This window comes from Acanthopagrus latus, chromosome 6 (genome assembly GCF_904848185.1).
Source record: "Acanthopagrus latus isolate v.2019 chromosome 6, fAcaLat1.1, whole genome shotgun sequence".
NCBI classification, from domain to species: domain Eukaryota; kingdom Metazoa; phylum Chordata; class Actinopteri; order Spariformes; family Sparidae; genus Acanthopagrus; species Acanthopagrus latus.
In genome coordinates, this window is record NC_051044.1 from 21,175,876 (window position 1) to 21,203,371 (window position 27,496).

Sequence of the window (27,496 nt, forward strand, 5' to 3'; positions counted from 1 at the left end):
TCAAGCACCGAACTGGGATAACTAGGCTGCGGCACTATTCCTAACTGTGCCGACACAGTTCAAGTGTCATGACTGATAGATTCATCTGCTTCAGATGAGGAGAACAAGTCTCAGCTCTGTACTGTGCACTTAAAGGAATAGTTGAGAGCTTGGAAGCGTGCGCATTGGCTTTCTAGCACAGACTTAAATGAGAAGATGGATGCCTCTCTCGTGAATTTACAGCAAATATGAGGCTACTGCCAGAAGGCAGTTAGCTTAGCTTAGCATGAACAGAGAAGACAAGGGGAACCACCTAGCCCACTGTTTACCAGCACTTACAAGGCTCATTAATGTTATGTCTGATTAGTTTAATCCAAAGTACAAGACAGTGATGGAATTTAACTAAGTACATCTACTCAAGCACTGAATACTTCTGAGCTACTTGTACTTTTCTTTAGTATTTCCATGAATATTTTTCTCTATACATTTTGGAAGCAATTATTGTACTCCTACTCCACTACATTTAATTCATAAATTTTTACATTGCAGATTACATGAAATGTAGCTAAAATGCCACTGGCTTTAGCTTCAAATATTTTGTGCAGACATAAGAAGATCATTAATCTTCTAATCTAACTCACGGTGAGAACGTTGAGTATGTATTTTGCCCTTAGTCTTCCTCTATCGCTAACCTACCTTAAACTTATTCTAAACCGAACACCAGTACTAAAGTTGAATGATTTACATTGTGGGAACTTGTATGTTGTCCCAAAAAGGCAGACGAGTTCCCACATGTATTTGTGTAAATAGATTCATGTCTCCTCCACGTAATACATACTCCAGCATACACATGCACTAAACCAGCCATATCCTGGTCTTCTATAGAGAGATATAGATCACTGGCTTAAAGTGTTTTTTACATATACATGTACCTCAGGCTCCTCCAAAACAGTTTAAAAACATGGTTAACAATTATACGCTGGATTTGTTGTTTGACTTCAAAGTCGAAGTGGTGAAAAATGCAGTTCAAAAACTGCAGTCATTTGCACTTTCAAAGGGAGTTTTTTCTCACGGGATCCCCGTCTCTCTCTCTCACTCAGTTCTGGATGTTACTGTTTAATGATGATGATACACTGGTTGCATCACAGGAATTCATTCATGCTTCTGAGTTTCTCAATGTGGTGGTCATTATATTTGGGATTCTCCCCCCTCATTATTTCAACACGGCTTTCACTGATGTAGTCATTCTGAAACAGTCTTTACACCAACAACTCTTTTCTTTTGAGAAAACACACTACATCCACAGCATGCAGTAAACTGATCTAAATATATAGTTCATGTCCACTGTCCTCGATGTACATAAACAGTGCAAACGAGTCATTTGTGCAGTGATGGCTGTCATGTGATTTTAGACCTTTCTTACAGGGACCAGTTTTATTTGGGACCAGATGAAATACTATAAGAAAAAGATGTGTCATTTGCCAATAGCCATTACTTCTTGTCCAATATGTCTCTCAGAAAAAAAACAGGATAATCAAAACAGCACTGCATTTGACATCCACATTTTCTTTCTAAACAGTGAAATGTTGGAAAATGTGACTGAACAGAAAAAAAAAAAAGTTTAAAACCATCATTCAGCTTCACTCACTTATTTTCAGCACCTCTAACTGCTGAGGCTTTCTCCAGAGTAGGCCCATTACATTACTCTACTTACACATGTACTTGGGGAAATGCATGATGAAAGTATGATATCAGCTGAATTTTTTTTACAGGTATTTTAACTAGATTTTGACACACGGTCCCTAGGCAAGGTCCCTAGGTAAATAGCAGGAGCCCTAACCAGTCCACTTCATATTGCATGCCAGCACAGCACACTGCCACACAAATCTAAATCAAACCTAACTGCCACATTGTAAGAACGTAATATTTAGGCCATCTAGGCTCAGGTGCCTTGGAGCAGTTCCCCTTATTTCCTGACTGGTATTCCAGAATTACTTGTTTTCTTTCCTTGTATGCATATAAATAAACAAACCTGCATCGTCGTTGTTGTCAGTGTCAGTGTGTGTGTGTGTGTGTGTGTGTGTTTTACACAGGAAGGCTGAGTTTATGCAGAACAATTTGGCGCCACCCACAGGCTCAGCGGAGTCGTGGTTCCTGACATCCAGCCCAGTCTCCCCAGTCTTCACAAAAAGGTTCAAATGACGGTTTTTAAGTCATTACATTTAATTGTTTTTGTTAAATGTCTGACATTAATTGACAGTCACGCATGTTTATTTTGTAAGTCTGGTGGGAACTTGTCACAACCCGGGAACTGTTAGCGTTCGGCACTTTCCACCCGGATTTGTGGGCGGTTGCACATGTGCCCAGAATCGTTTCGGCACGCCATTGTGGTGAATAGTTACTTTCACATTTACTGACTCCTCACTCTGAGCTTGCTTTCCTAGTTGAGATATCCTCAGTGAATAAACTAAAGAAGAAAACTGTCCCACAATGGCTACGGACTCCTGGGCCCAGGCGGTGGACGAGCAAGAAGCCGCGGCGGAATCGGTAAACCTTAATTTACGCAACACGAGCTAACGTGTTGTTAGCTTGTTTTAATGATGCATTGGCCTGTTCTGCCAACCTGTAAACGTAGACTAGCTGCTCAGCATTGTTCCTTACAGTTGTAGCTGTTCAACGACAGCGCTGTCATTGAGTAAATATGCTCATGTGGCAGTCTGTCTCAGTCACAGTATGAACTTATGTACAAAACTACCGGGTGGCCTCCATCTGTCGTGAGAGCTAAGTTAACTAGCCTCAGCCCAGACGCTGCGTGCTCGTTCAGCTAACTGTTACTAGCGTTAGCAGTTAGCTGGCTAACAAGCAAGTGAGGCAAGAGGCTCTAAAATAGCGATACTGACAAAGTCATAACTCAGACTGAGTTGTATGCTTGCCATTATGTATTATCACGATATGCACAAATTGGGGCTAGCCCTGACTTAAAAACAATGTTTATTAGATGTATTTATTCAGATGAATAACTCTTATTAACTTTATCTTCTTTCAGATCGGTCACCTTCAGATAAACGAGAAATCAGAGGAAAATGGTAAGTTTGTAAATAATAAAACTCAGAAAACAGGTTTTTTCAAAGGTTTTTTGGTTGTGAACACAAGTTTTAATTGTGATATTGCCAGGGACGACTACAGCTAATGCGACAGACTCCAGCAGTGCAGCTGCGAAGTCAGAAGCTGAGGGGAAGAACAAGACAAACGCAGAGGATGACGACAAAGGTGTGCAACTCATTAAATACACATACTTATGATATCCATCCTCTGGTGAATCAGCCCGACATTCTCGGTTGTTATTGTTTGCCTCGCTTATTGCAACATTATATATTTTTTTCAGAGGACAAAGCAGCACAATCGTTGCTCAACAAGCTGATACGGAATAATCTCGTCAATAACACTAATCAAGTGGAAGTTCTTCAGAAGGATCCCAACTCTCCGCTCTACTCCGTCAAGTCTTTTGAGGAGTTGCGACTGTAAGTGGATCTCCTACTTCTATTGATTGTTTTTAATCAGCTGTCAGTCAGTTTTTGTTTTTAATCAGCTGTCAGTCAGTTTTTGTATTAATGACACATGCATGTAGTCAGAAAAGATGTTCCTACCAGGACCCAGGCTATTGATCTTTGAATGGACGACATCTCTATTTCTATTTGCTCCTGTGTGCAGCAAACCGCAGCTGCTTCAGGGCGTGTACGCCATGGGTTTCAACCGGCCATCCAAAATCCAGGAGACTGCCTTACCTATGATGCTGGCCGAACCGTGAGTACACTTTGCCCTGTATGGAAATGTTGTGTAGTCCTCTAAGCAAAGCATTAAGCCTTTCAAGGCCCACTGAAATCTCTCACATCAAATAGTTTCTGTATAACTTTGAAATCAATTTAATCACACCTTTTATGGGTGACAAGGGTTTATTAGTTACAGTAAACTAAAACCATCTTTCTTTTACATCCTTTGCTTGGGATCTAATTCCATGTTACTTTTAGTCCACAGAATCTGATTGCCCAGTCGCAGTCAGGAACAGGAAAAACAGCTGCCTTTGTCCTTGCCATGCTCAGTCATGTAGATCCCAACAACAAATATCCTCAGGTAGGTTTCACTTTTGGAGCTCTTCTAAAAGAATCTGTAATTGAAATCTTGTGTGATGTGAAATGCTGTTTGGAAAATCTGTGGCCTCCTTTTACCTGTCTCTTGCTATAATTATTATCCTTGACAACCTTTGATTAATGTGAAGAGCATTGATTGACTCATATAATTCCCCCCCCTCCCATTTCATGTCCATCAGTGCCTGTGTGTGTCACCAACATACGAACTGGCACTTCAGACTGGCAAGGTCATTGAGCAGATGGGCCAACACTACCCAGAGGTCAAATTAGTCTACGCCATCAGAGGAAACAAATGTAAGGCTTATCTGCTCTATACAATGTGGCATTGACACTCAAAGTTTTAATTATAATAACTTGTTAGTTACTAGATTGAATTTAGTCTTGTATTTGATTGGTTCTTACTGATGAAAACACAAGGCTTAAAGACGGCCCTGTGTGTTGATGAGTGGTTGTTTCTTGTAAACATTTCAGTGCAGCGGGGCATGAAGCCGCAGGAACAGATTGTTATTGGCACACCTGGTACCATGCTTGACTGGTGCGGTAAACTCAAGTTCATTGAGCCCAAGAAGATCAAGGTGTTTGTGCTGGACGAGGCCGATGTCATGATTGCCACACAGGGTCACCAGGACCAGAGCATCCGCATCCAGAGGTCATAATGAACACCAACACAGTGTAGAAAAAATGATGGCACTTAGCAATAAATAAAAAGTACCTGTGAGGAAATTTCAACCAATTTGACTTTTCTCTACTCCGCTACACAGGATGCTGCCCAAAAACTGCCAGATGTTGCTGTTCTCTGCCACATTTGAAGAGACGGTGTGGAACTTTGCCCAGCGCATCGTGCCTGATCCCAATATCATCAAGCTGAAGAGAGAAGAGGAGACACTGGATACCATCAAACAGTACTATGTGTTGTGCAACAGCAAGGAGGAGAAGTTCCAAGCCCTCTGTAACATCTATGGTGCCATCACCATCGCACAGGCCATGATCTTCTGCCATGTGAGTTCATTCACTTCATATTTCCAGACATGAGTTGCATTAAGAAAGATTCTAATGAAAATACAAATCCCTGTTAAGTGTGTCTTCTGTAATCGTATCACAGTGTCAAGAAAACCTGCTGCTCTTCAGCTATTCTAGTCAAGCTTTTCCTCTGGGTGAAGAAATAACTTGGCACCACCAACTCACTGGTTTACTTTACCAACACTTTCCAACCAAGGCCGTCTTGTAAATCAGCTATGGTTTGCATCTTAGGTTACATGAACACCTTCTTTGCTTGTGAAGAAGTTCAGCAAGCAGCTACAAAAAAGGTTACAAAACTCTGCACACCCGAACAAGTTAAACATGTTAAACGCAAGGTGTTGAACAGAATCACAGGTGGAAAAAGAGAGTCTGCACGTAAGATATTGCTCTTACGAGCATTTATTTCCTCCAAGGGGCCCCTTTGCACAGCACCTTCAGACATGAAATCGGTACAGAGACACGTCTTACAAGTACCTGTACAAAGGGATACAATATTTATGTGCAGATAAACCCTGTGTACCATAACAAAATGGTCAGAAATTATGGTGAGACAGATGATGACCATGTTAAAACAACAACATTATGCATTATAACATTATTTAGAAATTGGCATTTTATGCAACACCCCAGACAAAATATAAATGCAAGAATTTGCTGGATGTAATGTAGGTGCTAACTACAAACTAAACTCATTATGTCATAACAATATTATATGTTAACTTGTATCTTGAAGTAATCATGTATGTAACACTGTGGTCCTGCAATCTCACTGAAGTTATATGGTGCAGAAACAAGTGATAGGGGGGCGGAGTGGCTGAGACAGAGACACCTTCACCCAGTTACAAGACACTGTAACATCAACATGATTTTAAAGCTGTTATTTTAGGTTAATAAAAAGGTAACATGATGTTGCTTTAAATCAAGAGGATGTATAGCAGAAAACACGTGTGCTGGGTTCCCAAAAAACACCAAATATACAGTGCACATATATACATGTTTATATGTACAAAACGTCATTTCGATCAGGTACGAACCATCATATTGTCAAGCATTAAGAAGAAGCAAACACAAAATGTGGCATTACTAGTTTAGAGGGACCTCTGATAATCATCAAGGTGATAATATTGAATGACAAAATAACAGCAATGAGCAGAAGAACACATTTAAGATAATCATGAAAAAACAGGACATTCATCAACACATCTGGTGAACGGTCACTAGAGAAAATCCTCAGCCTAAAACCCAGTGTAATATATTAAGCTGAGGATTTAATGTCTACATCGTCGTCATCATAATCAATCAATAAATCAATAAAACAACACAAGGCATATCTTGGGTCTATATTGTTGGAGAGGAATGACTCAAGAGTCACTATGGGTGCAAGTCCAAATCCCATAATATTTAACAAGTAGTTAACAGCATGTTCCTCTGTATGATTCAGACAAGAAAGACTGCAGGGTGGCTGGCAGGGGAGCTGTCCAGAGAGGGCCACCAGGTGGCGCTGCTCAGCGGCGAGATGCAGGTGGAACAGAGGGCTGCCGTCATCGACCGCTTCAGAGATGGCAAGGAAAAGGTCTTGGTCACCACAAACGTTTGTGCTCGAGGTAAGGACTGAGTGCATCGTGTCATCATGTGATTTTCTATTAAGCTGTTCGATGTTAATTGAAAAGGCCATTTTCTCCACAGCTTTGTACTTGAGAAAGATTTCTTTCCAAATTTAGAGCCAGGGGTCTTCACATTCATTTAGGTGGCCCCTTTTGACCATACGTGTGGGTCATTGGATGTGGATTTAAACATCCTTAAATCCATTATACTTTTCATTTTAAATATGTGATGGAGCACAGAGCTACAACTTAAACTATTCAAATACGCACACACTGCACTGTTTGCTGTTCATCTTGATGGGAGCTAAATGTCCTTGAACAACAGGACGACCCATGTACGTTTTATCATCTCCACACTTGCTGCATACATCCAGGTATTGATGTCGAGCAGGTTTCTGTGGTGATCAACTTCGACTTGCCAGTAGACAAGGATGGTAACCCAGACAACGAGACATACCTGCACAGGATTGGCCGCACAGGTCGATTTGGCAAAAGGGGACTGGCCATCAACATGGTGGACAGCAGGATGAGCATGAACATCCTCAACAGGATCCAGGAGCATTTCAGTAAGTCTGCAGCTGCTACAGTAGACACTTCTATACACACAAACAGCCTGACCAAATTGATTTTGACAGCTTTACAATAAAAAATATTACTTAATTCAGGAAGATCATGGCTTTTAAACCCTCTAAATCAATCCTCTCATTTTTTTTTATGGTTTCTCCCTCTGCAGGTAAGAAAATTGAAAAACTAGACACAGATGATCTGGATGAAATTGAGAAAATCGCCAGCTAAAGAGAGCGTTGTTTATCGCATGAAGAACGCCGGCCCACTTCCCCCCTCCCCTCTTCGCTCTCCAAGGACTGTACGCTCCTACAGTGTTTTATGCTTTTATTTTTTTAGCCGTCGGAGGAAAGAGCAAAACCACAAACACAGCATATGTTTACACGTGGATATGTCTCCTCTCAGACAAATGTTTTGTAAGTCTCTGGAACATACCCCATTTCACTCTTTGTACCTCTTTGAATAAAGTTAATCAGTTTATTGCTGTGTATCGTGATGCTGCAGAAGCAGCCATAGTGGACTCTGTTTTACTGAACACACACAGACTTAATAAACACTTTTTGGTGTTGGCTGTAGTGGTGGCATGATACAAGCTACTCTGTAAAGAGATTCACAAATAACCTGAATAGAGTAATAACCATTCTATGTGCCACAAAGTTTTTAATTTTAAAAAGAACAAAGTATAATTGAATGTAACTGTATCATGTAGACTATGACAGCATTTATCGTGCTCTGTATTGACCAAAAGTACAAAGGGTGAAGTTGGGTATGCTGCTCCAAGTGGTAGTTTAATCATTAAGATTATGATATTGAGATGGTGATGGTTGGGTTTCAAGGGTCTATGCAAACTTATCAACCTGTGATAGTTATTATCAAGTACTATCAACCTGTACTCACATGACAGAAATTAATCCTGAATTAACCTCAACTTTAGCATCAGGGTCTGTAGTCAAACAAGGCTGCCTAGAGTGATCATACACTACTAACTCATTTTAATTATTTCTGTTTAGCCAGCAATCGATCATCAGCCATCACACATCTCACATGCATGTTATTTATATCATTTAAAAAAAACAAAACGATCACAGCCATTATCAGGACATGCTTGGCGCCACCACTGAGCATTAATCATTAGTCTTCTTTTTCCCCTCATCTGTCTCGTAAAACCTCATTTTAATCAAAAAAAATGTGGCCATTAAGGTCTGATGTGATCAGTTCCCCTTTTGTGTCTCACTGTCCCACACAATCTTTTCAATCAGGGTCTCCAGTTAAGCTCAGCTACATTCTTCACCCAGACTGTGCTGTTATTAAGGATTGTGAGTTTTAAAAAATATATATATATACGCAATGCCTTCCTCAAGTGCATTATATATACATATGATTTTGTTACTGATATTCTAAGACATTGGGCTTAATATTCTGGCTAACACTTGAAATTTTGATTATATATTGAATTATGGGCGTCTTTAGGATGTGTGAATTCTCTTCTTGAAACCAAATGCTGAATTGACTTGAGGACCTATGCCAATCAGATTCACTGTGTTGCTCCAACATGGTCGCATGGATAGAAAACATGTACTTGTGTACATATTTGAAATTTTTAGGTTCAAGACATAGTATGACTGAATTATAAACACTTCTAAGAAGTGCAAAAACATTCCTCATGAGGTTCAATTTTTTTGACAGATGCAGCACTTTGATCACGGTGAGCCTAAATCAGTTAACCTTGCATCAGTGTGTGACTGTGTGAAATTTATGGAAACGGTGCGACGTCTGGTGTATTTGATCAATGCGCTGGAACATTTAAGGGCAGTGATTGGTCAGTCTGAACCTTGTGCAAACCTCATCTGGCCTCCACCAGCACTGAGAAGACTGCTGGTGGTGGTCCTCTTGTAATAGACTGTTTACAGACAACTTGCTGAAAATCACTCAACTCAATGAGCAGATGCAGCCAAATTAAAAGCAAGTAAGAGCGTGCGGGAAAATCCACAAGAATGGTCTGTGAAGAAGCAGCGTATGCAGTTTTATTTGGACATTTGGATGTATACATCATCAGTGAGAGTGTGTGCACTTTGTTGATCCATAATGTAATACCACTGTATGAGAGCCATGGACACACACACAAACACACACAGCAGTTTTTGCTACAGAACGTAACACTCTTCTCCACCTGTTGTATACCTTGTTTGATAAATGTCAGAACCTACCAAAACCCAGTTCATACATGTATACATAGGAGTAATACTGCCTAACTAGGCTTGAAGCAAGTTGTCTGTTGTAACCTGAAGGTCATGTGTAGACACTGATAGGTTCAAGGTGTGTGGTATTCTGTAGCTGAGCTGCATTCATGGACACAGTTATGTATTCTTAATATGTTGATTAAAAGAACATGTAGATGTCCATCCGTATGTGCTCTAATGTTTATTTGTGTGTGGAGCCACTGACTCGAAGTAAAGCTGCCACAAGCATTTGTCGATGTGACTGAGTGAGGTAGCATCAATCCTCCGAGTTTCCACTAGATGATTCCTCCGATGTCTGTGGTGAGTGCTGCAGGTCTGAGGGGGGGAAAGAAGACGTACTAAATCTGTAAAATCTTTTCACTCTGAAATAATGAAACCTAAAAAATATCTGAATTCAATCAACACCTGAGTGATGGTGCTTACAAGCACAGCACTGTATGTATTGCAAGTTAATGAAAAGATTTGTTGATTGAAACAAAACTATTTAAATTTTTTGATAACTGACGCTGTGCCTGTTTATTTTTTCCAGCAAACATTAGCTGGTTCCAGTTTCTCAAAAATGACGATATGCCGCTTGTTCTTGGTTTTATATGACAATATAAAAATGTGAATATCTTGGACATTTTGGATTGTTGGGTGGAAAACATGTTGTTTGAAGATAGCACCCTTGGTCAAGGAAACTGATCTAACTGATTTAATTTATCATGATGATAAAATGAAAAATGAAAACAGTCCCTAATACAGAACTATTTACAAGCATGGTATTCATGACAGGGCTCGTGCAGAGAACAGCTGGCAACTGACAATATACATCCCAGCTGGTGTATATGTTTTCAGTCCCCTGCAAATGTAGTGCTAGAACTTACCTTTTCACTGGTTAAGGGCAGGTTTAATCTTGTTTGCAGCATTTCAGTATAAATAATATACTGTTTTGGTTTTCACAGTTAAATCTAGTGTAATACTTCCTATTGGATTTGTTTTAATGAGGCGTCAAATTTGGGAGATTTTTGTTTTTTAAGCATAGCAGGTAAGTATAAAGCTAAGTATTATTTATCATGTCCAGTCCAGTGTAAAGATGGAGACTGTTTTTTTTTTTGTTTTTTTTACAATGAGTTAGGTTATCCTCCAATTCATCAACAAGATTATTGCAAATATATATAGTGAAAAGACAGTATAAGGTTAATTGGCAGTTTTAAAAATGTGTAACATCAGAAACTTTCACACAGAGGAGCTTGACCCATTGCCAAAAAAAACCACAAATAATTTAGATAAAACTTATATTAGATAAAATTTGGGGTCAATAAGGACTTCACAAATTCAAGTTAAGACAACAGAATGAAATCATCAAAAACTGTATTTTAGACATGAAGGATCTGCTTCCTCACCTGTCTCTTTGTAATCCACCTGGGTGAGGAAGAGGCCATGGGCCGGAGCAGCCAGGGCCTGCGGGAAGGCCAGAGAGTCCCGAGCCTCCAGTACCTCCTTCAGCTGAGGCACAGAGAGCCGCCCCTGGCCTACTCCCACTAGAGCCCCTGCCATCCTCCGAACCTGGAGCACAGGACCAAATTAACACGTTTTAATCCATAACTGAAAATATCAAACTGTATGTTTTCCTTTATCTTGGACATTTCTCTCAGGGTCCATTTATCTTGTATGGCTTGTATTTATGATGCATATTTTTCAGTTACCACCAGCAGATGGTGCCACTTGGATTTCAAAGTAATTAAGGATGTTAAGAGGAACAAACCTGCTTATAGAGAAAAGATTTGCTTGTAAAAGTCAGCTCCCAGAATGGTATCTCTCTGGAAAGAAAACAAAAACAACACTAGTGTTAAAACTCGCACAAATGTCACAGATTTCTTTTCTTTGCCTGGTCTGCACATTGGTGCAGAAGGTTAAAAAAAAGGGCTTTAAAACGCATTCTCAAACTTCTCGTGACACATTACAATTAAAATGTTAAGTCCAGAAAGTATGACAGTATCTGGTATTGCAATACTGTGCCAGTCTAAAGAATGGTCAAAAATCTTCCCACTGGGGTTCAAATATAATTTTAGAAGAAAAACAAAAGTCTGTAACAACTGTCAGATGTAATAAAGCAAGTATGGATCACAATGACGCCTACAAATGATAAATATTTCTATATAAAATGCATTTCTTAAGACCGATCCATGTTCTGAGGTTGAATTTATCATTCCAGCTGATAACCACTCCTGCCTCTAACGTCTGTTAGATGGTAAGACATGTCTTTGCTTTATCTCTCTATTGTTGTCTGTTTCAATGCTTCCCCCCCACTGGGTGCACAGAGTTGGAGGCTGATGTGACATTCAGGCTCATGCCAGACATCAGATAGAGCCGGGGACCCTCCTCGTGCACAGATTTGTTTAAATGTCACATGCTGAATATGCCAGTGCAGCTCAGGCCCAACAGGATTACGTGTAATACCGTAAAAATACGATGGCTATTTATTTTCTTCTCCGTTTTTTCTATATCAAATTTGACATTCAATTTTTCTTTCCACTGATGTCTCTAATTTCAGCATTATAGTAATGGTGGCTCCCCCCCTCAAGACTGATTGACTTTTTTTATTTTGAGGAGTGATCTGAGCAAACAGGCACATGGGAGGAATTGGGTCAAATGCAAATTAGAGTCATCGCTCACTGTATTATTATGTTTGACATATAAGGAGTGCAGCGACAGATTTATATAGCAGGGCTGTTGAGCTCTGGTGAGGGACAGTATGTGTACATGAGCAGACAAAGGCTGTGTGTCATGTTGCATCTGTGTATGTGTGTCTTCTCTGATCAATATCTTAATATGGTAATGACAGGATGAGACACAAATACAGGAAATTAAGCCAACATTAAGCTAAAATTATGAACTGATTAATTTTTTAGTTGACACAAAATATATTTGTGGCCATTTTGACTGCTTTTTAATGGTTCAGGTCTTGAGTGACATGATCAGAAGGTTGCAGTCATGCTAGCAGCACTGTGGGACTACAGCGGTGCTTTGAGCTAATGCTTACATCAATATGCTAATATGCTCACATCCACAATACTGAGAAATAAACAGAAAAATGAATAATCATAAGACCAAATAAATATATTGGTTGTCAGCTGATTGAAAATAAAGTATGTGAGTGGATATCTGAGGCAGTCGTTCAGCCGTGCTTTGAGCTACGCTAACAGCAACACTGAACAAAAACAGGACTAGAGTGATTATTTTGGTAACTGTCACAATTTCTGACCATGGACATGCAAAAATAACCTTTTAACCTTTAATGAGTAACAAGGCTAAACTGAAATGACCTGATGGAAAAGTGGCTTAACAATTAACAATTAAGTGCAAGTTAAGCTTGTAACGTTTTATTCTAAATGAAAAAGGACTTCAAAATGTGATGACTTAATGTCTACAATATCATACACACATTATATTAGGTATAGTATAATGTACAGTGCAACCAATTTATACTTGTACTCATCACCCAGAGTTAGTTTGAATTCAACCAGTTGGTTGAAGACAGAATTTAATATATATTCCAACCAGAACACACTGTGCTAATGCACAGTCTGGCCAACACAATGCTTCGAATGGAGCACTGTTCACTTCTGACTCATCTTCACACACAACAGCTGTCTGTTTTAAAAGTTCAGCCTTTTGCTCTTCAATAACTCAGTACTCAAAATAAAACACACAGCGCTGCATGAAAAGATTAAACCATGGACACTTCAAATCCAAATCTGAAACCCTGATGCTCACAGCTTGTTAATGCACCACGTGTGTTGGGGGTTAAAGGGGCTTTTTGACGCTGAACTGCTGACAGGCTGCTCATGTCCATATTGTGCGCCATATTTTCTGGGCATATAATTAATGCCAGTCAAAGTGGTATTTGGCATGCAGAGTGACCCCTGGATGTGTAATCCTCCAAAGCCCACATGGCCCTCTCTCTTTCTCTCTCTCTCTCTTTAATTACTGTCATAATAAAAAACATATGTGATACTGTGTGAGTGATATTTAGCATTTTAGTGAACCTCGGACAGGCTGTTCTTACATAGACGTTTTTTTTTTTAGCTTTTTCATTTGGAAAAGATACATTTAGTGTCTATTTGACCTGTGATTTTGATCACATCGGACACACCGCTGAGTCTGATTGAAGCTCAAAAGGGAGATTTTTGGGGCTGTACATGCACGGCTCCCTGAGAGGAGTGACTGTAAATGATTCAAAACTTTGCCTCAGCAAACTTCTTGAGCATCAGTTGATGCAAGATTGAGAAACACAAGATTGATCTTTATGGGAGTGGAAAAGCACATTCATAATTTCTTTATTTTCATGGCTTTTTTCTCTAATGTTGAATAGTCAATTTCCGGCTCACCATCTTACCGCTAACTCCACTGTTGCCCTGGGGACGCTGCAGTCATGTGCTATCTCTGTGACAGCCTGCCACTTCTTTTCACCTGCCAACGATAAGCTTTGCTGGAGGGCACAGTGGGTTCAGAGGTTCACGCTAGCATCCTAGGTTTCTGTCCCTGTTGGCACCTAGTCCAACCAGCTTATCGTTGGCAGATGAAGGCAGGAGCAGCTCAAAAAGGTCAATCCTTACAAGTGTGTATATTGAAACATTTATTTATTTATTTATTTGCCATCTTGTTAGTAAGATGAGAAAACCAAAACAATTTAATATCTGAGATAATATTTTGGTATTATATGACGCTATAAAAAAAACAAAACAAACAGAACGTAGGGTCAATGGGTGGTTGACAGCTTGCTGCACTGCCCTCAAGTGGCACCAAAATCAATGCTGGGAGCCAATGTGATTAGTGCGACTAGCCTACCTGTGGAAGTGTGACTGTGCGAAAGAGTCTCCTCGCTGTATGCTGGCCACATTCAGCGTCCTCACAGGGCTTTTAAAAGGCATGTCAGAGTTGACTGCCCTGAAGCTGCTGAAGTCGTGAACCCCGACCAGCAGGGCGGCGGCCTCGCGCATGGCTCCCACATCCAGCTCCCTGGTGACAGGCATGTTTTCAACAGGCATCATGACAAACAATACATCTTACATAGGTGTTTATAACAGGCAGATTAAATTCTGCAGATTACTCGTGAGATTGCAACATGACCCAGGCGCTAACATGTCGGGTCACGCAGCAGTGACTTGGTGCGCAGATTAGGCCCGGCGGGTTTTCAGGCCGCCGTGTTCCTGCTTTCCAAGTAGAATAATTTATTGGCTGACTTATATAATAAGAAGTTTTCTGATGCACAGTGCCACGTGAGCGAGCGGAACATGTCGGCGACCGGCTCATTTGAGGCAGCGAGTGGGAGTGGGCCGGTGCTCACATTCTCTACAGTCTCTGTCTCTGCTTAAATATGATCTGACAGAGAGCGAGGGAGAGAGGGAGGGATACAGCGAACAGGGAAACGGAGGAGTGTGCTTCGTGACTCACTAATTAAAGTCTTGAGCATGAGAGTCATGAATGAAGATGTGACAGAGCACTGAAATGACACTCCAAACTGCCGAACATGGTCAACCTCAGCATGTTGGTATTGTTGTTGGCATAGCCCAAAGCACCACAGTCACACTCTCTCAGAGCTGCTAGGGTGGGTCGTAGTGTTGTTGTGATGATAACTGATCAACCAATTGATGTCTATCTCTATCGTACACATGTTTACCTATAATGGTTTTTATTTAATGTTTTTATTTGTGGAGATCAGAGTTGAAACTACCAATTAATAGATCAGTCATTCAACACTAAATGAATCTGCAATTTATAAAGTAAAAATGCCCAAAATGATCTGATTCGAGCTCATTAAATGAGAGCTTTTGCTGCTTTTTGGTTTGTTTTATCACTTGTGATGGTCAGACAAAACAAGCAATTTGAGGTTTAAATTACATTGCAGCCCTTGAGACGAAGGATTGGTTGTTGGCAAAAGTTTTTTCAAAACCTGGGTTTGTTGTCCAAAAATGTTACATTTTTACCTTCACCAAGGAGGTCATGTTTTTGCCTGTGTTCATTTGTTGGTTGGTTTGTTTGCAGGATTACACAAAATCTGCAGAATGGATTCCTACCAAACTTTTTTCACCAAACCAAAATTTTTTCTTACTTAAGTTATTATGGCGAGATAGGATGTTATTGAACATTTATGTACATTTCTCAGGGAATAATGCTTATATCGTGATAATAAAACATAATTAGGTGGCTGGTATATATGAGTGAGTACAATTTAAGGCAGATCCAAATTGAATTCCAGATCTAGCAGATCTATATTAGCTTTATTTGACACTGGATTAGGATTGATTGAATTAAAAGGGGATTGCTGGGCCTAGGCAGAGGTATGTGCTATACTGGGTGCCATTATGGATTAAAGATGAAGTTCATTTTATTCTGTTCAACTGAATTCAGCTTAATTTGGGGTTTTTTGGGTCTGGCTAACTATTTATGATTCGTTTTTAAGTCTTATTTTTAGTCTTTGTAGTTCCAGTTTTGCTATACGAGTCACTTTGGGTTGGCTGTTTGCAATATGATGATAATATACAGGATTTCAAAACATTCTCGAAAAAGTAAAGAGATGAAAAAAGGTCTACACTTATTCTAACAAATACGAGATTTTGTACTGAACAGTGTACAGCACTGAAATGAAGCAGTGATGAATATTTTTTGCAGTGGGAGAGATGGGGGGGTGTGATGATGAGGGAGAGGCAGATCAAAGAGAGGAGAGAGGAGAGAGACGCTCAGGGCTGGAGGGACGAGATGGATGCTCAAAATGAGCGAAGGGATAACGAGGCAGAGACTCAGAGAGAGAGAGGAACAAGGGAGGGATGGAGAAAGACAAAAAGGACAAAATGTAGTGGAGTGAAGGAGAAGGATGGGAGGGAGGAGGGAGGAGGGAGAGGGAGAGAGAGAGAGATAGAGAGAGAGAGAAATAAACACACAGTCAGAGCAATGTGCGTGGGTGTTGTTCTGCATGTATATAAGCCTGCAGCTTATCTTGCCCTACTTTCCCCCCCAAAAAAGTGTAGCGAAGACATACTCTCATACGTGCGCTCTCTGAAATGTGTTTCTTCACGCTCCTTCCGATCACAGCTAAAAGAGCATCGCCTAAGCTATGAAGCGCTTGCCGTTTCACCCATTTCTTTCTCTCTTTCTGCGCTCTGTCCATCCTCATCCCCGTCTCCGTCCTCTCCCTACGTGTCCTTTGTTTGTTTTTGAGACGTCAGCTCAGATAAAACACTTGGTTTGAATGGCCCTAATTTGCAGTTCCGGCGTGGCACGTGTGGATTATTCATGTGTTTAACGTGCCATTGTTTCTGCAAGGCTTGGCGGGACCTTACTGAGGGTGTGTCTGCGTGTTTGTGTGTCTGTGTGTCTGTGTGTCTGGACCTACTTGTTAGATTGAGCTTGAGAGCCTGAGCCTGATTTTTCATTTCTTGTGGGAAATCACCATGTACACAAAGGCAGGGATGGAAAGACAACGAATGAATGAAGGGAAGGAGGGAGGGAGGGACAGTGTGTGAAGTGGGATAACTCACGCGTTGGGGAGGGTCCAGCAGAGATTGCTTTCTGTGAGGGGAAGCAGAGAGCGGTGGCTGGTTCTCAGGGCTATCCGGTAGACGTAGGTCCGAGACTGGGCACAATAACGGGCATGGAAATGATCAGGCACGCGGTGGGCACGGTTGACCCTGGCAGAGTGACAAAAGAGCAGTTAGTTTGAAAGCCGACATCTATTCAGGCCTGAAAAGCTGTGCTCTGCTAGGGCTGAGCAATATGGCTTTAAATAATACTCTGAAATATTTTTTTTGCCAGGAGGGGGCAGCCAATCACCGGAGTACCACTAACTGCTGCTAGCTGTTGCTGCCATTGGCCAGTTGGCTTGGTTAGCTATGCAGCTAGTGGTCAGAACTGGGAGCTCAGAGTGCCGTTTTGAAAAAGGCTTGCTGCTAATTTCAGAATTAATATCTGAAACGCAATACATGGATATCTTAAAATAATGTCAGAATGCTTATTTCTTAATAATAGGTTGATGTTCTTTCTCAAATGCGTTTCATGATGAGAGTCTTTTGGTAAATAATCAATACAGCCTGTAAACCAGGAAAAGACAACACTTACGCCATATCACAATATAAAGCTATCCAAAAGCTAAGATGATAACAAGTCATTAATTAATCATGATAACAAATTATCAATATGTTGCCCAGTCCTAAACTCTACTGTATGTCTGACATGTGCCGTATTCTCTTCAGAAATCACAAAAAACAATATCAAACATTTTAATTCTGCTGAATGTTTACACAGGCATTAGGCATCATTTCTCCCTCGGACCGAAGCCGTCCCCAGACACAGATGGTGTTAACGCTCTCATTCTGTGCTGCCAACAAGAAAAAACAGTGCACAAGTCATTGTCCAAAATGCCAACGTTGCAGCTTTTCACACAAAAGCACGCCCGTTGTCAGAGCCCTTTAAGTGCTGCCAAGAAGCCGAAAGAGCCAAAGCGCTCATGCTCACACAGTCAGCGTCACAGCAGACTCGAGAGGCTGGAGCTCTCTGATGTGACTCCATCAGGGCTGACACGGGACACTTCCTGTGTATCTGTGCACACAGGCGGGGATGGATCATGTAATAACTCTAATGCAGTCACAGACACAATTTCCTCTGTTGATTGAATCAACCAGCGTGGATCTATTAATGAGCGCGTGTGTCAAAACTGGCATCTGATCAAAGTCCAACACATGTAAGTGAAGCTACTTTGTGGAAAGTGTGGCCGCTGAGACGATGAACCAAACAGTGCTGGGTATTAAACATCAAAGCTTTACAAAAGTATTCAAACAAAGAAAAGATTTGAATATATTTGGCTCTGTGGTTTAAGTTTTCAAAACTGTTCAAGCTTTCATGATAATTGTAAGTGACTGAAGGAGAATTCCAGCTGTGAGTGGTGCTACAGCAAATAACATCAACTTTGAAAAACTTAGAAAATGTTAAATCATTTACTGGCAGCTCGTATGGAAATCTGTTACTTTTGTTAAGTTAAATTGCATACTGCAGTTCCCCATACAACAATCCACTATGTTCTTACTCACCCATTCAACTTTTGTGCTTTAACAACTGCAGTAATTATTGACTGCACGGTGTAATGGCTGTAAAAAAAAAACAAACAAGTGACACCATACACGTATAGATTGGTTCCCTATAAACCTCACTTTCACTACACTTATTCAGTCCACCAGGCTCAACTCTTCCTGCAAGGCTGAAGGTCCCATTACGGCACAGAGGATGCATGTCTGCCATTACGCTTGCAAAACAGGAAGAGGTATTTTCTTTCCCTCTGGTTGCTAACCATAAGTAATGGAGAAACAACTGAAATAACTGTGGGAACTCTACACTGCAGTAGAAAAGGATCCCATTGATGGAAAAGGCAAAGAGGGAGAGTGATAGAAACCGAGGTAAAACAACAGATGGGCATTCACTCGATGGAGAGCCCTATGGTGTTATGTCAAAGTCTGTTCCCCCGTTGATGTGAGTTTCCTCTTACCACCGGGACATAAGATGGTTTAAAACCATCATTCCTTCTACAAGATTAGTAGGTACCTGCCCACCTATTGGTACAACCAGGTGTTTTACAGTGCCTTTCCATAGCGCTGAGACGGTTGTATTTTCCTTTGGACATTTACATTCAGGGCATTTTGTCCAAAGCGACTTACAATAATTCATACATACATTCATACAGTGATGGGCGGTGGCTGCCATGCAAGGTGCCGACCGTCACATCAGGAGCAGTTTGAAGTACGGTATCTTGCCCAAGGACACTTCAACATGCAGACCAGGGGAATCGAACCTTCTGATAAAACCCTGGCTCTACCCCTGAGCCACAGCTGTCTCAGTAGCCAGGCTGCCAGCAAGAGGCATTTTGCTAACGCCGTCTTTGCAACATCAGCAACAACAGTAATACCACAGGAAAACAGGAATTTGAAAGTTGTGTGTCTCCAGTTTAATGGAATTTGAACTACTTGTTATCTACATACTTCCACTATCACAGCACACAAGACTTGTTCTCAATGGTGTGTCAATGTTTTCCTGACATGGTATCAAATGTGGGATATTTTTCAGAAATTCCTCTATTCTGACGACAACATAGGGTACAGTAAAGAGTGACTCTTAACAACACAACCGTATCTTCGGCTGAAATCAAAATATTAAAACTTCCATAACCTTTGATCTTCCAGGACAGAGAGAGGGTTTACAGTTCTCGCTGCCGCAAAATGTTCTATGTAGATTGTCCAAATCATAACTGAGCAACACAACACAAAACTACTGCCCCTAAATGGTCAATATTATGATTCCTCATGTGTTCACAGCTGATAAAGACAGTAAAACCTCTTGTCAATAAGGCAGAGATGTACAGTGTAGTACAGTGACGGCACACTGACGAGCAGAGAATCTTGCTTACATGTGTAAACTGACAGAACAAAGAGCCGCAGCCAGCTGTGCCCGTGTGATTGTGTGCGCACCGACACACACAGAACTAAACAAAGAGTGAGCATTCATTCAAGTGTGTGTGTGTTGTATGTTAGAGAAAGCAGGAGGTGACAAGGGGTAGGGGCCTGGTAGCATGTAGGAGCATATAGAAACGTAACAATGATGAGCTAGAAGGCAGGTCCCATGTATGTACACATGTGCCTAATGTTCTGCATGTACTGTCTGTGTGTGTCTGTGTGTGTGTGTGTGTGTGTGTGTGTGTGTGTGTGTGCCGGCGCACAGTCAGAGAAACTAGGTTACGTTTCCAGGGGAGGAGATTGGGTGTGACACGTGGCAGAGGAAACCCTTGCGTCTGCCTTTAGCGCCTGCTGCAATGTGAAGTGACAACCTTTGCCTGGCCCCTAAACCACACACACACACACACACACACACACACACACACACACACATCAAATTTTCATAAGCACCGTACAAAGCGTGGCTTCACACATTTGGGAACAGGGGCATTGTTTGGCATGGCACCATTTTGCTACTCAGCAGTGTCCCCTTATGGGAGAACGGTCCGTTCATTTTTAGGCTAACTGAGGCCCTTTTTTCACAGCAAGTGAAACCCCATGACTGGTGGGACATTTTTTACAGCGTGCAGTCTACGTTTAAATCTCGATATGGCACTCTCTCTCTCTCTCTCTCTCTCAGGGGGCGGCAGACCAAAGCGACGAGCCAGGAGCCACAGTCTGATTGTCGCTGCAACAAAAAACTCTTTTGCGCTCCTGTGAAAAAGATGGTTCGGGGCGCCAGAGCTGACAGTGTGTTTTCATCACCAGATCAAGAACAAGATCTTCTATGCAACCGGAACAGAGGGAGTGTGTGTGAACATTACTTGCGGTTGCGTATTTTTGGCAGAGTGTATATAAGGAACTTAACAGAACCCATTAATAATTCTGTTTTATAAAGCATCCTTATACTGTATAACGCCGCTGAGAACAAAAAGTGTGTTTGTGCTGTATATTCCTCTGCAGGTTTCACATACTAATCAACACGGTAATTTCCATTTAGCTAGTGTATCCGTGTGTGTGTGTGTGTGTGTGTGTGTGTGTGTGTGTGTGTGTGTGTGTGTGTGTGTGTGTGTGTGTGTGCGCGCACTAATGGATGCTATAGACCAAAAAGCAGAGCAGGGATAATCCTTTCTAACCTTCTCTCTGCAGGTTTAGGGATTAGCGGGATGCTAGGAGCCTCCCTTTCCTCCCTCCTCTCTGTTCTCCCCTCTCTGTTTCCCGAATGGCTCGTTCTGTTTCACACTCTCACTCCTCCGTCTTAATCCACACTTTGTCAATATCTGTTTGGCGCTCTAACTGCGGCTCTCCTCACCCTCTCTCGCCGACTCCCCTCTGCCATTCTCAGTTTGTGTCTCAGACAGAAAAGCTGCGAAAAATATCACGAAGCATGATCACAGCAGTCTAAAGCAAAGATTTCACAAGAGGCACTATGGCACTGAATAATGCATTGAGGTGTAATAAAGGGATTAAAAGATTAGGTGAAGAAAAGCAAAGGGGGGGAAATGAGAAGATTGGACACTACCAACAAGGATTTGGAATACTTACACACAACTCTTGCTGCTCTCTGCCTTCAAAATGCTCAACAGGTGAACTCAGCCATCTATATGTGGACTGTTGGAGTGTTTATATCCACCAAGATCTACTGTTAAGGAAACGTCTTCAGGCAGTGGTCACAGGGTTGTATAAATATAAGAATAGATGTATGGGTGTTTTTGTTTTGATGCACTTTAAGGGTTTAAACAACATGTCCAAGGTTTCCCTAAGCCAATATTTAGTTATTTTTTGTCTGTGGAAGTAGTCTGGTTCACATTATGTTCAGAACTTAAGGCAGGTGTAAACTCAATATCTGTGCACATCTGTACGCAACATAACATTGATGAAGATATTCTGTTTTAACCTAGAAAAATTACAGGTTTTGGTTCTAATTCAGGGAATGAGCATGTGAGGAGGCTTTAAGTAACATGCCACTCAGTACTGTTTGAACTGTGAAATGATGAAAGTAATACGGGTGGGAAGAGAATGATAAACAGTAAAACGTGACTGTGTGTGTTGCTCCCATCTGTGCTGCTGACCTGCTGCTAACAAGGCAGATTATCTTCTAGTCATAGAGTGGCCCACACATCGGCACTGCAACACACTTGGACGAACTGACAAAAGTTTACAATAATAATTTTTATACAAAGAAAGGAATATCTCAATGTATTACATTTGCTGAATTTACAAAATTTACAATTTACAAGATGGGACAAATAATTAATAAGTTATCGAAGACGGTGTTTCACAAAGTTAAGAAAGTCCCCCTGATTCAACAACTCACTAAACTCTGTGTTTTTTTGTTATGTCTTTCTTTTTTTAAGGGAGTCTGGGGCTGGGGCAAGATTTGACATCTGGATACAGATCACATTTTAACACCAGGTGGCGATAGGATGAATGTTACCCTCAGAAGATGTCCTCAGGATTAGTTTAGTGTAAAGTTGTTTGCCAGGTGCTGAGAGTCATAAATCTACATACAATATATTTATGTATGATGTTTATGTTTTGAACACAACAGTGTCCTAAACCCCATGTGAGCAACTATCTATTAGTAAAGTTCAGTTCTGACCACATGTCAAACTCTACAGATCAGGAAGTTGTATAGATCACTGTCCCTTCTGATGAATGATGGATCTCTTTACTCTTCCTCTCCTGGTATCACACTTTGATCCTTCTTAAGAGGCACCTGTCAGTTTAACTCTGGCAGTGACATTAATTTATATCCATTGTAGCTGCCTTAAGAAATAACAACATTTCAAAAACTGACTCACCTGATCTGCTCCGACTTCAGGTAGAAATTCAGGGCGTCAACAAAAACATTTTCGGAGAAAGGCGGCATATCGTTCCTACGTTGGAGGTCAAAGTGGGCGGAGTTACAGAGGGCATGGACACCTGTGTCTGTCCTGCTGGAGACTGAGAGAGACACCTGGTTGATCGGCTTCAGCGCCCTTATAGCATCCTGCACAGAGAGAGATCAAAGACATCAAATAGATTTTTAAATGTGGGTTTTTATATTGCAAGAAAAACTAATTACTGAACTTTTGAAGTCACAAATAGTGGGACAGGTAAATTGCATCACCACACAGATAAATGGATATTAAATAGAGCCGTGAACTGCAGTGCAATGTGACAAGAAAGTCTAATCTTTTTTTCTTCTTTCCTGTGTGCGTGCTTTTTTTTCTTGCCATTTTATGACTTTCATTAGAAATGCAGTACTAGATAGACAGAGCTGACAGGATAAAAGGGGAGAAAGTGATGAGGAATGATGTGGATCCAGTTCAAGGCAGGTTTACCTCTGGTTAATCGTTAACATTCAGAGTGCTGAGAGAAATTATCCTCTGTAACCACTGACAGGTAATTAAATCCCTATCAGTGTTGATACAACCATGTGAACACTCAGGCTTTTGTTTGAGAATGTAAACCTGTTTAAGTTGTGACCTTGGCACCGTCTGTAGCGCTCATGCATATTCTTGTTGAAGTATGAATTCTACATATCTGTAGAATAATGAATATTACTGCATCACACCGAGAGGTGCTTCTGTTACTAGTCAACCTGTTCTGCTATCAAAAGGGGTAAATGTAATTATAGAAACTAGGAAATTTGCAAATTTGAAGCAACTTTATTAAATAATGATTATCAGTTAACTGTTAATATTTTCTTAAATATGTTTGACATTTTTCATTTTAATGTCAGATCTTTTTGTATTTTTAAATAACCAGTTACATGTATTTTAAGTAAATACAATCTCATGACAGTATTTTGTGTTCTATTTTGACATATCTAACAAGAAATTAACAAGACCCTTTTTTGACGTATCAGGGTTACTGAAACTTTGTAAACAGTGATCAAACCAATGATTAATCAGTAACATCCATAATAGAAACACCTGTCAGTATAACACAACATCATTCAACAGCACCACAACCTAAAAACTGAAAAACTGAACAATAATACCCTCGTGAAGGCAGAAGTTATAGCAGGATTGCTGTATAAGACTGTATATAATAAATTGGAATTCTCATAGCATTTGACATGAATGCTACTGTAAAACTTTAAATGATGTGTTGTTATTCATATGATAAATGGAACTCATCATAAAGCAGAATAACAGGATCTGCTCACATTCCAGAAACAAAAAGGCGAATTATACCTCCAAAAGCAATTTTTGTTAGCTTGTTTTCTGTTTTGCAGGACTGCATGTGTATTGGAGGATAAGACAACAGGATCTTTTCCAGTAGTCAAACTTACCTCCAAGTGATCCTGGACGCCTTTCTTACACAGCTGATGTGGAGGCACTTTGACCGCACCACTGCAGAAACAATGCTGATCAGTAAATGAAACAATAACTCCAGTTATCAGTGACAGTGAGCAGTGGCCAGCAGTTTCATTACCTGTATTTTGTTCCAATGTATTGAAAGAAGATGAGATAACGTGCCCAGCTGCGCATGATCTCTGATGTCTGTGACATATTGCTCGTGTTAGCAGGAGGGAACCATTTATTTAAAACAGCCTTTTAAACGGAGCCCGTGAAGAAGGACTTTTACAAACCCCCTGTGAAGGACTCATGTGCTGAGGAACGCGACAGACTACAGGAAACAGTACGGAAGCCCCAGATGAGACCGGAACCAGAATGATTTGTAGTCCGGAGGAAGGTTTGAGTAGTTAGTTCAAGCTTCTCGAGTCATTAAGAGAGCGGGTTCGTGTGTAACTCTAATATGTATTATGTATCACTCTTATATCGGCATGTTGCTCTTTACTCAATAACAGAACCGACACCCTGAAATGTTATGTTAGCATGACACACAAGCTAAACCACATACGGACATCCCGCCTTTAGCCGACTTTGACAGCATGTTTGAGCGCGCGCTGCCGGTTCAACGTGCTTTCTGTGTGAATCGACTGATTTATGTGACGTAAAATCAACCACAAACGCAAACATGAACGTACAGTTACACGTGCAGCGTTTTCTCCGCGATGTCTGTGAGCACACAGTCGTTCGGGCTGTAGTCCCGTCGGTCGCTCTTTGATGTCGTCATGAGAGGGGTGTGCGTGTGACGTCGTCGAGCCGCAGAGCAGTCTGCCTTGAAATCATTGAAGCCAGAGACTCTAACGTAGAGGAGATGTGTCAGCTGACAGCGGAGTAAAGACAGGGAACCACAGAAGGAGGCTTAGAAGAGAATACAAGAGGAAGAAAACAGACGTGTGACATAAATCCTTGATAATTCTTAATTTCTCTTTTTCTCCAGTTAATTATTGCCTTAGATATGATCAGAAATATAAGATTAAAGTCAAATTACAAAAAAAAGATTCTTTCACATAGTTCCAAAGGCTAAAACACTTTGGGCACATATTTGACTGCATTGAAACTGCGAAATATGTGTGTTCACTAGTCTTATACTTTATAGTAAAACTATTGAGGAAGTAGCCCATATTTTGACAGAATTTAACAAATGAGTTTTTATCCTATTTTTGCAGAATATGTTAAGGGTGTTGTTGGTTTTATAGTAGCTTATCTGTTTGTTTTTTTTAAAACAACGCAACCTACTTCGAGATGCATAGAGAAGGTCAGCAGTCTAAAGAAGTCAAAACTCCAGCACCAATTATTCCTCAATAGCCTACTGATGTCCCCCCTCACACGTCACTTTCCTCCTCCCATGATTCCTCCTGTTCTCCGGTGGTGTTGCGGCGGGGTTGTGTCCTGTCGGCGCTCTCCTCTCCTCTCCTCTCCTCAGTGAGTCTCCGCGGTGCAGCTACGCCTCTCGCCTGTCTCGGCAGCAGCGGCAGCAGTGTGTAGTAGTAATCAGCCCGCCGCGCACTGAGCTCGCATTTTGTGTCGCGGTGCCACCGGGAGAGGGGCGACAGACTGCTGCGCGTCAGGGGATACCAGTCACCATCCGCACGGTTCAAGCAGCGACATCCCGCCGCGGGCAATGACATTGGCAGACTGAAGTGGGAATACACGAGAAAAAACGCAAAAATGACGGTGGACTTTGAAGAATGTATAAAAGATTCCCCCCGATTCAGGTAAGAAGGCTGCTCCTCACAGGCACATCACAGCGGTGCGCCAAAAATGGCACACCTTCTTTTACGCATGATTTTTTTTCCCTATACTTGGAGTGAATGTCTCCGCTCATGCAGGATTTGTGTTGGCATCAACAGGGTGAATGATGTCTGATCCACTCATGTGTTCAACAACAGGACAACAGGATGGCGTTTTTTTTTCCTTAATTTTTTTATTTTTATTTTGATAATCTCCGCCCCCCCCTTTTTTTTTCAAATGTCACATCTGGTTTGTCATTCATTTGCACTGTGCAAAATCTGTCGGAGGACATGTGATGTGACTGTCTAGCTTTTGAATGTGGGACGTTAGCTGAGTGCACTCAGAGCCATGCATGGTGAGGGTCCATTTTGCCTGAGTGGAGAAAAAAAAAAGAGTGATTTTCAGTCCTGGTGTCATGCCTTCATCAAACCCCTCATATCCTCTGATGAAGAGAGGATTGCTCCTTTTATGTGGCATTACACCCATTGTGTTTGCATTAAGGCAACCTGCTGTGTGTGTGAGTGTGAGTGTTGCAGCATGGCATACAGGTTGGGTGCAGCCTTTCCATTTGCTCGTAGAGGGGGTCCTGCAGTCACCCACTGTGGGTCTGTGGTAGGAGACTGGAGAGGAGATGCCCTTGCAGCAGCAGCAGCAGCAGCAGCAGCAGCCTTGCATGGCTGGCAAGGATGCAGCAGGGAGCGAGGAGTTCACCCTCTCTCTGCAGGGACGGAGCTCGTATCCCGGGCACAGATCCAGCCTGTTCGGCCCCTCGCATGGCCGCTGGAGGGTTGTAGCCACACTCCGTCCACGTGCCAGTCTGGCTTCACTCCTGTAGAGGCCGGTGGGAAACTAGCAGAGGAGATTCTAACAGCATGTAGGCCAGGGATCCCCTGTTAAATACGCCAAGGAGACGGGCTGCTATCAGTGACCTTTATTCGCAGTTTCATTGAGTAGAGGCAGAATGTGATTCTGTTTGTAGACAAGATTTTCTTCCTGTATCTCCTCTTCTGTTTCTCCATGTCAGCGTCTGCCGCCTGTTTGCTTCTCTCTTCTCTGCATGCATGTCGTTTTGTTGCTTCCTCCTCTCTCACCACGCAACTTCTCTTGTTTGTGGAACATTTTGTGACGAACAGATAGTCGGTGGCATAGACAGGCGTTCAATTTGGCGCTCAAATCCCACCTCAGTGATGGATGGCAGAGATGGAAGGTCACAGGGACGCTTTCCCTTTTTTTTCTGCCTGGTTCACTTTCCCAGGGTCTCATGGAGACCGCTATTTGGAAAATTCCAACACTGACAAAGGAAGCTGATGTTTCCTTCCTTTCCCAGTTTACAAGCAGGAGGAAAAT

The 27,496-nt window shown here is 41.5% G+C and overlaps 3 protein-coding genes across 7 annotated transcripts in view; 2 read left to right on the forward strand and 1 right to left on the reverse strand.

The window, feature by feature from the left end:
- Positions 1-2,088: 2,088 nt before the first annotated feature.
- On the forward strand, positions 2,089-8,935 carry LOC119020567 (ATP-dependent RNA helicase DDX19A). Of its 2 annotated transcripts, XM_037099977.1 has the most exons (13): positions 2,089-2,171; positions 2,424-2,526; positions 3,026-3,065; positions 3,142-3,249; positions 3,365-3,500; positions 3,691-3,783; positions 4,008-4,110; positions 4,307-4,421; positions 4,599-4,776; positions 4,889-5,126; positions 6,589-6,751; positions 7,126-7,317; positions 7,485-8,935. In XM_037099977.1, exons 2-13 carry the CDS (start codon positions 2,470-2,472, stop codon positions 7,544-7,546), a joined length of 1,485 nt encoding a protein of 494 aa, XP_036955872.1. In that variant the 5' UTR covers positions 2,089-2,171; positions 2,424-2,469; the 3' UTR covers positions 7,547-8,935. The 2 variants fall into 2 exon arrangements, with proteins under 2 accessions (XP_036955872.1, XP_036955873.1); XM_037099978.1 differs by lacking the exon at positions 2,089-2,171 and having other exon boundaries at positions 2,299-2,526; positions 3,154-3,249.
- Positions 8,936-9,310: 375 nt separating this feature from the next.
- Positions 9,311-25,207, reverse strand: pusl1 (pseudouridine synthase like 1). Of its 4 annotated transcripts, none has more exons than XM_037099981.1 (9): positions 25,057-25,207; positions 24,501-24,568; positions 24,358-24,418; positions 22,880-23,067; positions 17,079-17,228; positions 14,389-14,559; positions 11,303-11,357; positions 10,941-11,103; positions 9,311-9,870 (listed from the first exon to the last, which is right to left on the reverse strand). In XM_037099981.1, the coding sequence occupies exons 2-9, from the start codon at positions 24,554-24,556 to the stop codon at positions 9,812-9,814; spliced, it is 903 nt and encodes a 300-aa protein (XP_036955876.1). In that variant the 5' UTR covers positions 24,557-24,568; positions 25,057-25,207; the 3' UTR covers positions 9,311-9,811. The 4 variants fall into 4 exon arrangements, with proteins under 4 accessions (XP_036955876.1, XP_036955874.1, XP_036955877.1 ...); XM_037099979.1 differs by lacking the exon at positions 25,057-25,207 and adding an exon at positions 24,658-25,043; XM_037099982.1 differs by lacking the exons at positions 14,389-14,559; positions 25,057-25,207 and adding an exon at positions 24,658-25,047.
- A 164-nt stretch (positions 25,208-25,371) lies between these two features.
- Positions 25,372-27,496, forward strand: part of acap3b (ArfGAP with coiled-coil, ankyrin repeat and PH domains 3b) — a 62,822-nt gene continuing 60,697 nt past the window's right edge. The window contains exon 1 of the mRNA XM_037099976.1: positions 25,372-26,133. Within this exon, the coding sequence (XP_036955871.1) occupies positions 26,087-26,133 (47 nt within the window). The 5' untranslated portion in view covers positions 25,372-26,086. The remainder of the gene's footprint in view (positions 26,134-27,496) is intronic.

Coding starts and splice junctions, on each gene's coding strand:
- LOC119020567 (XM_037099977.1), top strand. CDS start 2,470: ATGGCTACGGACTCCTGGGCCCAGGCGGTGGACGAGCAAGAAGCCGCG. Junction 6,752..7,125: donor CACAAACGTTTGTGCTCGAG/GTAAGGACTGAG, acceptor GCATACATCCAG/GTATTGATGTCGAGCAGGTT. Junction 7,318..7,484: donor CAGGATCCAGGAGCATTTCA/GTAAGTCTGCAG, acceptor CTCCCTCTGCAG/GTAAGAAAATTGAAAAACTA.
- pusl1 (XM_037099979.1), bottom strand. Junction 23,068..24,357: donor GCGTCCAGGATCACTTGGAG/GTAAGTTTGACT, acceptor CTCTCTGTGCAG/GATGCTATAAGGGCGCTGAA. Junction 11,358..14,388: donor GCACAGTCACACTTCCACAG/GTAGGCTAGTCG, acceptor TTTTCTTTCCAG/AGAGATACCATTCTGGGAGC.